The sequence below is a fragment of the Boleophthalmus pectinirostris genome, unplaced genomic scaffold, assembly GCF_026225935.1.
Source record: "Boleophthalmus pectinirostris isolate CB_2022bp ecotype Guang Dong unplaced genomic scaffold, ASM2622593v1 HiC_scaffold_21, whole genome shotgun sequence".
NCBI lineage: Eukaryota > Metazoa > Chordata > Actinopteri > Gobiiformes > Gobiidae > Boleophthalmus > Boleophthalmus pectinirostris.
This window is the reverse complement of record NW_026571175.1, coordinates 16,193,776-16,206,487: the sequence shown is the minus strand read 5'-3', so window position 1 is coordinate 16,206,487 and position 12,712 is coordinate 16,193,776. Positions and strand designations below refer to the sequence as shown.

The 12,712-nt window shown below is 36.2% G+C and overlaps 2 protein-coding genes across 2 annotated transcripts; both read right to left on the bottom strand.

Annotated features, from left to right (window-relative positions):
• Positions 1 to 2,884: 2,884 nt before the first annotated feature.
• On the bottom strand, positions 2,885 to 6,680 carry LOC110167270 (sodium-dependent neutral amino acid transporter B(0)AT1-like). The gene is made up of 12 exons (XM_020932601.2): positions 6,476 to 6,680; positions 5,645 to 5,785; positions 5,412 to 5,549; positions 5,167 to 5,348; positions 4,550 to 4,660; positions 4,363 to 4,475; positions 4,165 to 4,293; positions 3,850 to 4,006; positions 3,569 to 3,773; positions 3,331 to 3,490; positions 3,106 to 3,268; positions 2,885 to 3,025 (listed from the first exon to the last, which is right to left on the bottom strand). The coding sequence occupies exons 1-12, from the start codon at positions 6,672 to 6,674 to the stop codon at positions 2,885 to 2,887; spliced, it is 1,839 nt and encodes a 612-aa protein (XP_020788260.2). The 5' UTR covers positions 6,675 to 6,680.
• A 209-nt stretch (positions 6,681 to 6,889) lies between these two features.
• On the bottom strand, positions 6,890 to 12,329 carry LOC110167252 (sodium-dependent neutral amino acid transporter B(0)AT1-like). The gene is made up of 12 exons (XM_020932581.2): positions 12,131 to 12,329; positions 11,227 to 11,367; positions 11,015 to 11,152; positions 10,764 to 10,945; positions 10,576 to 10,686; positions 9,497 to 9,609; positions 9,285 to 9,413; positions 9,046 to 9,202; positions 8,770 to 8,974; positions 8,319 to 8,478; positions 7,631 to 7,793; positions 6,890 to 7,551 (listed from the first exon to the last, which is right to left on the bottom strand). The coding sequence occupies exons 1-12, from the start codon at positions 12,327 to 12,329 to the stop codon at positions 7,348 to 7,350; spliced, it is 1,902 nt and encodes a 633-aa protein (XP_020788240.1). The 3' UTR covers positions 6,890 to 7,347.
• Between the last annotated feature and the right edge of the window lie 383 nt (positions 12,330 to 12,712).

Below are 12,712 nucleotides of genomic sequence, written 5' to 3'. Positions count from 1 at the left end.
ATTAGTTCATATTGAATTATGTCGCTCTTTATACTTTTTTAATAAGAATAATTACGATGCCCTTATTATAAAGTTTAACTCATTGCTGTGATTGATTTATTTTACACCTGTATTACATACAGTAATTCACCAATTCATCACAAAGTATTTTTTCACACCCTTACAGAAAAATTACCTCTTTATCAAATATCTGCATGTTACAGGAAATTATGTCCAGTCCCAGCAGTAGTAGGATCAGTTCAGAATATTTAAGGTCTCCTCGTAATTGTCTGATGTGAAATTCTCAGTAAAGTCAAATGCGTTTATTAAAATTCTCATGTTACTATGACAAGAACAGATATGCAGTTTAAAATCAGTAACCTTTTTGTAGTCCTACCTTTGTGATGTGAGATATGCTCACATTCTTCATAGTTATGTAACAGTTCATTACTTCTTTTGTGTTATCACTGTGCGTAGTAAGCATAGCTAATGATTAAGAATACCACTTACTCATTTATACGTTTCAATTTTTTTTTTTTTGTAGCTCTGAAGCCAATGATGGTTTAAATCACAGTAGCTACATACACTGCAGTTCCTGCACTAACAACTGACAGGAATAAAGCATAATTCCTACAGTTGTTTCTGCAATAGAAGGAAAACAATTTTTTATTTTCTTTAATGTATTTTTCAACACAAAGTTAGTTCTCCATTATCGTAGGTTGTAGCTTGAGAAAGAAATGAGTCTTCCCATTCCTATCTCTAAAGAATAGAGTGATATAGGTGATTGGCTTGGTCAACTCCTCAACCTACAAACTGAGTCTCAGTTCAAAGTTCTGGTTAAAAGAGCCATTACAAGCCCATCTTGTAAAGTATTTAGTACCATTATCAATATGTTGTTTTAATTATTTCTGCTATGGAGACTCACAGCTGGTGCAAAAAGAAACTTCACTCTAGTCAGAGCACCTTTATGGGTTACCTCACTACCCGGAAAGATGGTCAGAACATATATTTATTAAATAAGGCACATTGCACCAAATGACCAAATATTTCAAAGGCAATATATATTTTGTTTTGTAAAACATAATCAGCTGTGTTTGAGGCAGTGATTAAGACTAAGTGACTAAGTTCACATGATAAACATAATAACTAGGCAGTTAATACATATGTTTACATAGAAGTAGTAGTATAGATTGTTTTGTTGATTAGGCAAAGGATAATTTCTATTTTAGAGCATTTAGAGTAAAATATATAGTTAACTGAGGGCCTCTTCATAGAGTCAGGTTACCTATTTTTTACACATTTATACTGGATATCTATTTGTTGCAAATTACTACAACATTTTAATAATCATCATTATTAATCCAACTGATGTTTACTGTACCACTGGCACAGGTAGGGGAAACGCCACACATTGCCAATCCCAATGCAAAAGCCCACACAGGTTAATACCTCTTTGTCCATCCTCTCCAGGTCCTCATATGTGTGGATCCGCTTGTCCAGTCCAGGGTTTGGGAGCAGCATCTTCAGTGTGGATACACTGAAGCAGAATCCAGCACTGGGAGTCCTGCAGACAAATCCTTGATGTTTTCCTCAAAGGCAAAGACACGTCACAGCAGCTGTGAATAAGGTTTATAACCTTTTGTCTTTATCTGATGAAGCTCACTGATCAGCTAGTGGACATATGCACAAATGACTGCTATACACCTATATCATAATGGGAAGATTGGAAAAATGGGTGTGCCCAATGCGTCACTACTTGATCTATGTTGTTATGTTGCATGAGCAGTTTATGATGGTGCTAGCATTACATTCATGAATGTTTTAATCACTGTTCAGTCTGTTCAAATCTTTATCACTGTGAAATAATGTGTTATACTTGTATTTAGCTGTGGAGCAGATGACTAATCCAATCCACCTTATTTCACACTTACAAACAAAAGCTGTTTGCAGCTGCACATTGCTAAATCAATAAAAATAAAATTTACAATTTAATAATGCTAACATAAAATGCAGATAATAAAATGGTTATGTGAAACTGTGATTTTCATGTTCCGCTGTATGCTGCAATGATGCAAAGCAAAGTGAAGATATTAGTCTGAGGATCAAGAGGTCATGGTCTCATACACATTTGTTTTTTTATTCATTATGATTAATCATTACCCACTGTAAATTTTCACAATTTCCCCTAAAGACCTTTTCTACAGTTATATGAATATGTGATTTGGGAATGTGCCTTTAAGTGGTGGTACAGTATAGTAAATACAAAATATTTTGTTTTTGAATTGTGAAATGAATTGTGGTAGATGGGAGACCTTATTGATTAGGAGGTCAGCCCTACAGATTACAATCACAAAGTGCTTTTACTTTAGTAATTTGAAATACAACTAGGTAAAATTCAAACATTTAATTAAGTAACAACCCAGGATGCCAAAAGCCTCTCAGTGTCTTGTTGTTGCTTCATAATAGAATCCAGGAGTGACATCTAGTGGTTGATCACATGTACTGTCCTTTATTTGTTTCCATTTAAATGTAACAGAAGAGACACAAATAATCCTAATATTGTGTTTTTGTTGTGTTATTGTTTTTATATGAAGTTCCATAGCTATATATATATATATATATATATATATATATATATATATATATATATATATATATATATAGTATATATAGATAGATAGATAGATAGATAGATAGATAGATAGATAGATAGATAGATAGATAGATAGATAGATAGATAGATAGATAGATAGATAGATAGATAGATAGATAGATAGATAGATAGATAGATAGATAGATAGATAGATAGATAGATAGATAGATAGATAGATAGATACTTTTTCATATTATACATACAGTATTTTGGATGTTTACCCAATGTCTGTCTTAATTCTTTTGTGTGTCTTTATTTTTTTTTGCATCTGATGTAGATCATCCTGCACAAAGCATAAAAGGGCAGTGCCAAACTGGGGACTCCAGCCAATAGAAAGATCACAGCATAAATCCATTCTGGATAAGGGACTGGTGTCAGAGAAGGGAAAGTCTCCTGAGAAAAAAAAATCAAGATAAAGTGAGTAATTGTTTTTAAAAATGTGCATACTGAATGTTATAGATGTTTTATCTTACAGAACTGGGGTCCCACACTAAATAGGTCAGTTCCTCTTGTGCTTGGGTTATCAGATAGAAAATTAAAATGACCAATATAATGAGTGGGCTAATGAACCTCCATGTGACTTGCCAGAATAAGCCAGGTTTATTACCAATCATGAACTTGATATCTTCATTGAACCTGTGAGAAGTTTTAGTGTAGACTTTTATTCAGGTATAAGTATTATAATTGCTTGTACCTACCTGTCAACACCGTAAATGTAAACCACTATTACGATTTCAAAAAAGCCAATGCAAAGAAGAGGAACTGATCCCGCAAAGTTATCAAAGAGAGTTACCCAATAAAACCCAGAGTGTTGGGCAAACAGCAAGGTAATGGTGAAAGCAATAAGAAATGTTATACCTAAAAGACATGATGTATTAATTGATTACATTCATTTATGTAAAATTGGAATAAATGCTTAAAAGGAGACAGAATTACCAGTTACTACTTCTTGGGGCCAGGTTTTAGGGAATACATGTAGGTCTTTTAATGGAACAATCACTCCCTCAAAGGTACCAATGAGAGTTGAGAGACCCAAACAGAGTAGCATGATGAAAAATAGTATGGACCAAGCTGGAGAAGCAGGCATATTGATAATGGCCTCCGTGAAGACAATGAAAGCAAGGCCAGGCCCCTCCACTCCCTAAAAAAATATGAATGGAATAGTTTATTTATGACTCAAATAGTACTCCAAAAACATTAAAATATTGTACAAATACCTCACTAAGAAATGTCTGCATATCACAGGAGGCAATATCCAGTGCCATAATTGTGTCTGGAGATGTGCTATTATAATGTTTAAATGCTTCCTCATAATTATCAGGTGTAATGTCATTTTCACCTAAATCAAAAGCATTCAGTAATGCCATGATGTTACTGTGAGAAAAAGATGACAAGAAGAAATATGTTACACAAGTGAACATACCTATATGGCACCCAGCAAAGAAATTCACCAATGCCATGTCTTATAGCAGTTAGAAAATTTTAACAGAAAAGAGATAAAGTGCTCATACTACTAATTTACTGGTACTTACTCGCTGATGCATTGATCATATTTTTCTGTAGCTCTGAATCCTATGATGGTGTAGGTTACCATGGCTGCATAGACTGATGTTGCAGCAGTAACAACTGACAAAATGATGGCATCATTTTTGCAATTGTTGCTGAAAATATGAAATAAAAAACTAAATGCTCAGAGAAGTGGGTGTCCTAACAGTGACTTGAGTTCTTACTGAAGGGGGTTGTAGCTTGAGAAAGAAATCAGCCCTCCCCATGCTAATCCAAAAGAGAAGAACACCTGAGCTCCAGCATCCAGCCAGGTGGTTGGGTTGATTAACTCCTCAACCTACAAGATATGTTTTAAGTCAATAACAGTTGTCTTTTGTAACTGTTGTCTTAATGTGTTTTTGTGAAACTCACGACTGGTGTGAAGAGGAACTTGACCCCATTTAGAGAACCTTTAAGTGTCAGTCCCCGGATCAGAAAAATGGCCAGAACAAAGTAAGGTAGGACCGCAGTGACGTACACAGCCTTAGAATGAGACATCAAATGGATACAGATACTCTTTCCAAAATTGTAAAAAATAATCCAGCATTATATTTGCCTGGCAAATCCAGAATGATATCTGTATTTTTTATATACAGATTGCTATAAGTCTGGTCCAGGCACCACCCCATGCCTCAAGCCCTGTCAAACATGATTGTGCTGCAATCATCAATCATGTTTTTTTTTACAGTGATGCATGTGAAAAGAAGGCGTCACATATCATTTACATTTACATACAATTCGTGTCCCTGATTGGCTAATCTATCTGTCAATCAAGTCAGTCTGAAAACTGTGAAATTTAACTGTGACCAGACTCACATCTTCATAAAGTATTGAAGAAGTGTATATTTTGGAACCCAAGCAAGCATTGTGCTGTGATGTGCGCATATTCATGAAATGCATTGTGTGAATTAAACATACACTGAATACAAATATTTTGTGTAAATTGTACATTGAAAAAATATGGTTAAATTATTTCTAGTTCAACAAACCTTCCCTGCCGAGCTGATCCCCCTACTGCAGCAGATAAATATGATTGTCCAAGCAGCTAATAGGCTAACAACCATTGGCCAGTGAATACCTCCAGAGTCACCTATTGAGGCAGAACTATTCAGTGTGACTCTGTAGAAGAAGTAATCAACAGTTGAGCTCTCTTGGCATTCAGCTACATAACCTAAAGCAAAAAAAATGTGGTAATGGTTTCACATATTAAGAAATGTTACACATTGTTTTGTACCTGTCTTATTCTGATTAAGGGGGCAGTGGTTCCAGGGAAGGGGTTCTTGAAATGAGTTAAATAAGTACCACAAGATCCATGCTGTTATGGTATTGTAGTACAGCCCAATCAAGAAGGACACTAACATAGAGGAGATACCTAAAACAGATACAGCATAGGTTTATATATAGAGACTATATTGTCACTATTCTCCATGATTGTAGTGTTTTAACTTATTCAATATTTTAACTCACCAAGACCAGTCAGATAAGGGTTAATGGCACGCCACACACCCACACTGCCTTTCCTCAAACGCTGACCAATAGCAAACTCCAAAAGGAGCAGAGGCGTTCCCTCCAGCAACAGCAAGATTAGATAAGGGATCAAGAAAGCACCTGAAAAATGTTACTATAAAACATTTATGTCCTCTTGACCCACCAGTTACAATTTTACATTTTAGCTTTAAAGAATAAAAGTCACAAAGTCAGTTCAAGTGGATACATTTAAAAGTCTTGTGGAGTTGGGAGTTGGTGTGTGTGTGTGTGTGTGTGTGTATTGTCGATTACAAATGAGTGAGTCATCAGAGCAGTTCATTAATCATTTGTCTAAATTGGTGAGTATTTAACAACTCATCCCTTGAACACGTTGACTGCAAATCTTTACAGTTTTATGTGAAAAAGAGAGGAAAAACTGATTAGTTAACAGTTTTAACTAGGTGGTTTTTCAATTATTTCTCTACAGTGCGTTACAGTTTTACAGAATAGTATTTAATGAAGTAAACACAGTCACTCACAATATTTTGTAATCAGTTAGTACCAGCTTATAACTTGATTTGTTTTAGATGACTAAAAAACTGACTTGCTTACACCATAGAAATACACCATACATTACACATCATAAACAACAGGATATAACTCTGGATCATTTGGAATTATCTATTTCACAGATATCACAGAATCACAGACACTGATGGCACACAAGCTCCTTCTGGTGGTGTGGTAGGTCCTCTGCAGGTTTAGCCTGTCTGCTTAATTCAGAATCTAACAAATGAGCTAAATCACCACCTCCACAGTGTGGTCCCTTACCTCCTCCATGGCTTTGACACAGGTAGGGGAAGCGCCATACATTTCCCAATCCTATACAAAACCCTACACAGGTGAGGATGTACTGTGCCTTGTTGTCCCACTTGGGCCTGTCCTGGAGCTCCTCTTGTTCCAGTTTTTCCACTTGTCCATAATCTGGTATCCGTTGCTCCAGCCCGGGGTTCGGGAGCACCAGCCTCATGGTGGGTTAGTGTGTTCTCACAGTAGCACTGTCTGTTGGACTACTCATTTACTCTATTGTACAATGCTATTATCTGTCCACAGATTAGATCTGCACCTTTGCCTTTTACTGCCTTTTAAATATTCTAGTGAAATATTTGTACAGTTAGTAGTACCTATTATATGCTTCTAGTGTGTGAAAACAAAGGGGAAGTGTTTTTGTTACCTGACTTTATTTTGAATTGTTTAATTTAATAATAACTCTTAATGAGTTTCAAAACATCTTCTAACCGACCAATACAACATTTACAGCAAATATCTTCTAACAGTCAGGGATAGGAAAATCACTAATCACAAATGATTCATTAAATAAATATTGTTTGATTAAACACATTCTTTCTGTACAGTATCTATAGAAAGGGTCTACTTGTTTTTACATGGCATAATGGCAAAACAGCAGTAATATAATTTTACAAAACAGGCATGAATCTTACTTCATACTCATCATACTTTTGTTATATTAGGCTTAAATCATGCCATGCAGTGTACAAGTACAAGTCAATTGCTGTATGTCACAAATAGAGCAATTATAATCATAGAGAAACACACGTTATAATAGATATAACAGAAGAAAAGAGCAGCACAATACGCAAACAATCTCATGCATTCGTCTTACTTAGTTACAAATTATAGATTCACATTTTCCCATTCATCTGAACCTTAGCTGAAATAGAGTCCACTGAGTCACTTTGGTGGACCCTGTTCTTACAGCATTTCCTCTGGATAAATTTGTAAAGTGCAAATGCCGGAATGCTTAAACTGGGAATGCCAGCCAAGATGAATATGATAACATACACAAATGTAGGATAGGGTTGTTTGTCTAGAGTTGGGAATGTCTCCTGTAGTAAACGAAACAATCGGGCATTAGATTAAAGGAAATCATACAATTTGGATTCTGAAATACAACATTTTACTCACCGAGGCCGGGTCCCAGACCAGATAGGTGACACTTTTGGTAACTTGGGTAACAAAGTAGAAGACCAAAATGAAGACCATGATGAGGGGGCTCACCACTCTCCATGCGATTTGCCAGAATATGTTGGGCTTGTGGCCAATCATAAACTGAACGTCCTTATTAAACCTGATTGGACATAGAGAGAGGAAGTGTAAAAGTTAAGTGCCAGCAAAATGGTGGTAAAAGTAAACATAAAAATGACCTTGTACTTTTATTAGTCCAGTAAATGCTAAATGGAGTCAGTTATGACCACCATGAAAGCAATTTAGATATAGTGTTGTTAAAAGCATCACCTTTTTGAAATATAATGGAAAAAGTGTTTAACAGTACAAATATATAAAATATATATTTTGTAGTTCATCCAACATGAAGTGTTTAAATATATTTATAGTTTATTTAGGATAGTTGAAAAAGAAAAAGAATAGCATACCATTGCAGACAAAATATATAAAACAAAGACATATTTTGCATTATTTACTACTGTGTGCATAATAGAAATTCCTGTATGATAAGAAGTACAGCATTTTATCTCAACACAAAGGTCATAGTTGTTTTAATGGGAAATGTTGCCATAGGCAGGTATGTTATATCATACCTTGTGTGACTCATATAGTTATATATGGTATATTATTTAACTTCACACAGACTTACCGGTCTATTCCATAGATGTAGATAACTGCAATCATTTCACAGAAGCCAATGACCAGCAGAGGAATTGAGCCGGCATAATTATCAAACAGTGCCAGCCAGTAGTTTCCAGAGCGTAATGCAAAAATAAGTCCAAGTGCAAATGAGATGAGGCAGGTCAAACCTGATTGACAGAAAATTTCAAATGGTAGTGTGAAACATGATGATATGCGTTCAGTTGTTTAGACATAACATTATGACCACCTTAGTGTAATGACTACTTCAAATGCTGTGTTATGTCACAACCCATTTTTCATACTGGGGCAACAGTAACTCAGTGATAAGAGCCAACATCCACCAAACCAAATATGATATGTATGTGGTCGGAGGGTGTCACTAGTAATGGTCATGTTGTTGCCTGAATGTCACTAGTAATGGTCATGATGTTGCCTGAATGAGCATATAACACATTTACCACAAAAGACTTCTTTCGGCCATCTTTTGGGGAGAATATTGAGATCTTGCAGAGGGACTACCACTCCCTCAATATTTCCGAACATAGTGGAGAGACCAAGGCAAAAGAGCATGACAAAGAACAGCACGGCCCATAGAGGTGAAACTGGCATCCGGATGATGGCTTCTGTAAATACAATAAAGGCCAGGCCTGTTCCTTCCACCCCCTGGACAACATGGTCATGGTTAATAATCTATTCCAGTAAAATAGGCAGTCCATTTTGTGAGATCTGCTTACCTGGCTGAGGAAAAACTTCATGTCACAAGTGGCTAAGTTCAAGCTTTCAACTAAAGCAGGGTTGGTCTGATTCAGGAAACCCAGAGTCTCATCGTAGTTAGTGTCAGTGATGTTGCTCTCAGGCAAGTTAAAGGCATTAGTCAATTTCATTATATTGCTATGAAAAACAAATATGAATGTCAATAGTTAGAGTGAGAATAGAGGTGACATGAAATCTTTCTGAAACCTTTTACACTTACTCTGACATGCAGTCGTCGAAGTTCTGTGTGGCCCTGAACCCAATGATGGAGTAAATAACAGTGGCTGAGTATACTGATGTACAGCCGTTGATGATGGAGATTAGAACTGCGTCTTGTTCACAGTTGTTGCTGCAAAAATACGCAACATTTGGCAAGCTGTGGCAAACCGTTCAACTCAATGTGAACACACAAAGGTGAGGATTTTGACTCACTGAATGGAGTTGTAGCTTGAAAAGGAGATGAGACCTCCAAAGGCTAGGGAGAATGAATAGAAAACCTGGGCCCCTGCATCTAGCCATGTCGTGGGGTTCATCAATTCATTCACCTGGACGAGAACAGTTTAATGCCCATTGTGTTCTTTTGACATTACCACTTTTTGAGATTACTAGAGTTCTAGAGTAAAATTATCTCATAAACCAATAAAATCCATTGCCCAGAGTTGGATTTTTTATTGTTTTAATACTTTGGACATGTGTTGACCTGTCATTTTAAGGTACATGCTGTATTTTATGATCAGTTGTAGTTCTGCTCTATATTTAGGACAACCCATGCACTTTCCACCTTTTGCAAAGATTAGTCTGATATCATAAAAGCCTTTGGACATCTTGATGAAGTCAACACATCTGGTCCCATTATTGAAATGTCATGGTAGTATTAATACCATTTTGATAAGCTTGAAGTATGTTATAATGGCTTTCCCATTATCACCAGCTAGGACTGTCACAATACATTTTGAAGCATGATATATTCTTATAAATGATAACACTGAAACTACTTTATACCACTGACACAATAAGAATAATGAAAGATAATGTTAGTAAACATTTTTAAATAGACAGCGTAATTCAAAGGCGAGAGATACAACAGATAAATAGCAGGGTAAACCAGTAATTAGCCATAGAAGTCACTTCAACCTTTTTGTTGCTCAAATGTTATTATGTTACAAACAAACAATGCAACAAAATTGCACAGATCACCACTTTTATAATGAAATTATACAGATAATAAATACTGAGCCCAAAATATATTGTTCCAACTTTCAAATATTGAACAATAAGTCCATATAGTAATTACTGTGACAGCCAATTACCAGGTTACTCGAAGTTGTGATTTGAGTGATTCATGCATGTTTGAATAATCCTGTATCAATCTGCATTTGAGGCTTGAGCGCTCAAAAAATTACGTTTTATTCTTGTGACTCTAAGCTGTTGTATTATGATCTATATGTGATAGCTTATTGCTGGAATTTCTGGCATCAGCATTTTATAGTCACAGAAATGACTAAACTTACATCTGGTGTGAAGAGGAACTTGATCCCTTCCACTGAGCCTTTAAGGGTCAGACCCCTGATGAGGAAGATGGTTAGGACCAGATAGGGCAAAGTGGATGTGATGTACACAGCCTGTAGAGAGACAGGAAAAAACACATAAAAATCATCTGATGCATTGAATAATAAGATATAATATTTGACTCTTAGACCTTTCCCGTGGTCTCAATTCCTCGGATTGTACAGACATACAGCAATGTCCAGGCAGCCACCAGGGCACACACCATCCACCATTGTAGGTCCCCAGCTTCCTCAATAGATGTGGCTGTGTTCAGAGTCTCCCTGTACCAAAAGTAGTCCACTGTGCTGCTGCGGGCACACTCATCAATCAAACCTGCAGCAAGGACATATTGGTGATTAGAATGCATAAACATAAAAGTTATCATTTTAAGTAGAGACGAACCTGTCCTGTTTGCATTAAGGGGACATTGACTCCAAGGCAGTGGGCTTTGGAATGAGTTGAAGAGGTACCACATGATCCAGGCCATGATGGTATTGTAATACATTCCCACCAAGAAAGAAACCAACATAGAAGCAATTCCTATAAAACATGAATGTTTTTTTTTTTTTAAATGTGTACTGTAAAACATTTTGAACAATAAATCTTGTACTCACCTACTCCTGTAAGATAAGGGTTTATTGACCTCCAAACCCCCACACTGCCCTTCCTGAGCCTCTGACCAATAGCAAACTCCAGGTACAGCAGTGGGATTCCCTCCAGCACCAAAAGAATTAGGAATGGGATCATAAAGGCACCTGGAAAAGCAGCAAATAAAACAAATTTGACTATTGACTAGTTTACAAAAGACAAGTCAAATAAAGTTTACTATTAACTAGTTTACATAAGAGAAGCACATAACTATTAACTAATTATTTCATTGTTGCTATTTTACTCTATGAAATGTGTAATAAAAATGTTCATCTAATGTATTGGGAGTGACAGTCTTCGTTGATGTTTGTCTGATCTAAAGGTTAGCGGCTGAAATCCTGCTCTCGACATGAACAGTTTTGAAAGAGTAGTCAGATCCACTGACCCACAGATTGGCAGTTCAATCTCCCACTGATAAATACTGTTGTTATGTCTTTTGGAAAATACACTTAACCCCCTTTGGCCCCAGTGTCCGTGTCCTGTATAAATGCAGGCTTATTTGTATGTGCTTTGAGTGCTTTGAATGCGTTATATAAATCTGACCATTTGAAAAGGTGATCATTTATTTGCAACTTAAATTTGAGTTACCAATAAATAGACATTTTTATTAATTGAAATATTTAGCAAGAATAAATTGTTGTGTATTGTCAAAAATATTTTTTATTTTGAATATATATATTTTTTTCAGTCCTTATTTTATTTATAAGTTTATTTAATATTTTGTTAATGTCATTACAAAGATTGTAGTAGTGTGCCTTTATCAGCACATTTTTAATTTGTTTTTCTTGTTAACTTTGTGAGTTAATAAATACATAGAGACATACCTTTTTTGTCTGCTCTTACTCCAGTGCACACAATACTGCAACTCACCTCCTCCATGACTCTGGCATAAGTAGGGGAATCTCCAAACATTCCCCAGTCCCACACAGAAGCCCACACAGGTGAGCAGGTACTGGGCCTTGTTGTCCCACTTGGGCCTGTCTCCAGCCTCTTCCTTCTCCATCCTTTCCAGGTCTCCATGACTAGGAATCCTTCTGTCCAAACCGGGGTTCGGTAACTTTAGCTTCATTCTAGTTAAGAAAAAAATATGTTGTGTTTAGTAATGTATTATGCTCCTTGTTTCATGCCCAAGCTGTTCTCTGTTACTGATTCTCCCTTGGCTTCTCTTCCTGTGTCTCACTGCTCTGAAATGCTCACTTTGACCCCTGGCATCTAAACCACACTTATCAGTAGCTTATTAAAGTCTGTACTTTATTATGTTAAGTCAGCAGGTATAAGCGGAGAAGATGCAATGGTTAATGCATCACATGACAACAGTGACCATTCCAATCACGTGGCTGATTTTAATATTGATTTGAAATGAATGGCTGATTAAAATTGTTATTGAAGGTGTCCCACTACTGTGTTCTCAGTTTTTATGAAAGGGATTAGCAAATCTTATCTTCTGTCCTT

Coding starts and splice junctions, on each gene's coding strand:
- LOC110167270 (XM_020932601.2), bottom strand. CDS start 6,674: ATGAGGCTGGTGCTCCCGAACCCCGGGCTGGAGCAACGGATACCAGAT. Junction 5,349..5,411: donor CCTTAATCAGAATAAGACAG/GTACAAAACAAT, acceptor TTTTTGCTTTAG/GTTATGTAGCTGAATGCCAA. Junction 4,661..5,166: donor GGATCAGCTCGGCAGGGAAG/GTTTGTTGAACT, acceptor TCTCATTCTAAG/GCTGTGTACGTCACTGCGGT.
- LOC110167252 (XM_020932581.2), bottom strand. CDS start 12,329: ATGAAGCTAAAGTTACCGAACCCCGGTTTGGACAGAAGGATTCCTAGT. Junction 8,975..9,045: donor TGAAGTTTTTCCTCAGCCAG/GTAAGCAGATCT, acceptor CATGTTGTCCAG/GGGGTGGAAGGAACAGGCCT. Junction 7,794..8,318: donor TACATCTATGGAATAGACCG/GTAAGTCTGTGT, acceptor ATGTCCAATCAG/GTTTAATAAGGACGTTCAGT.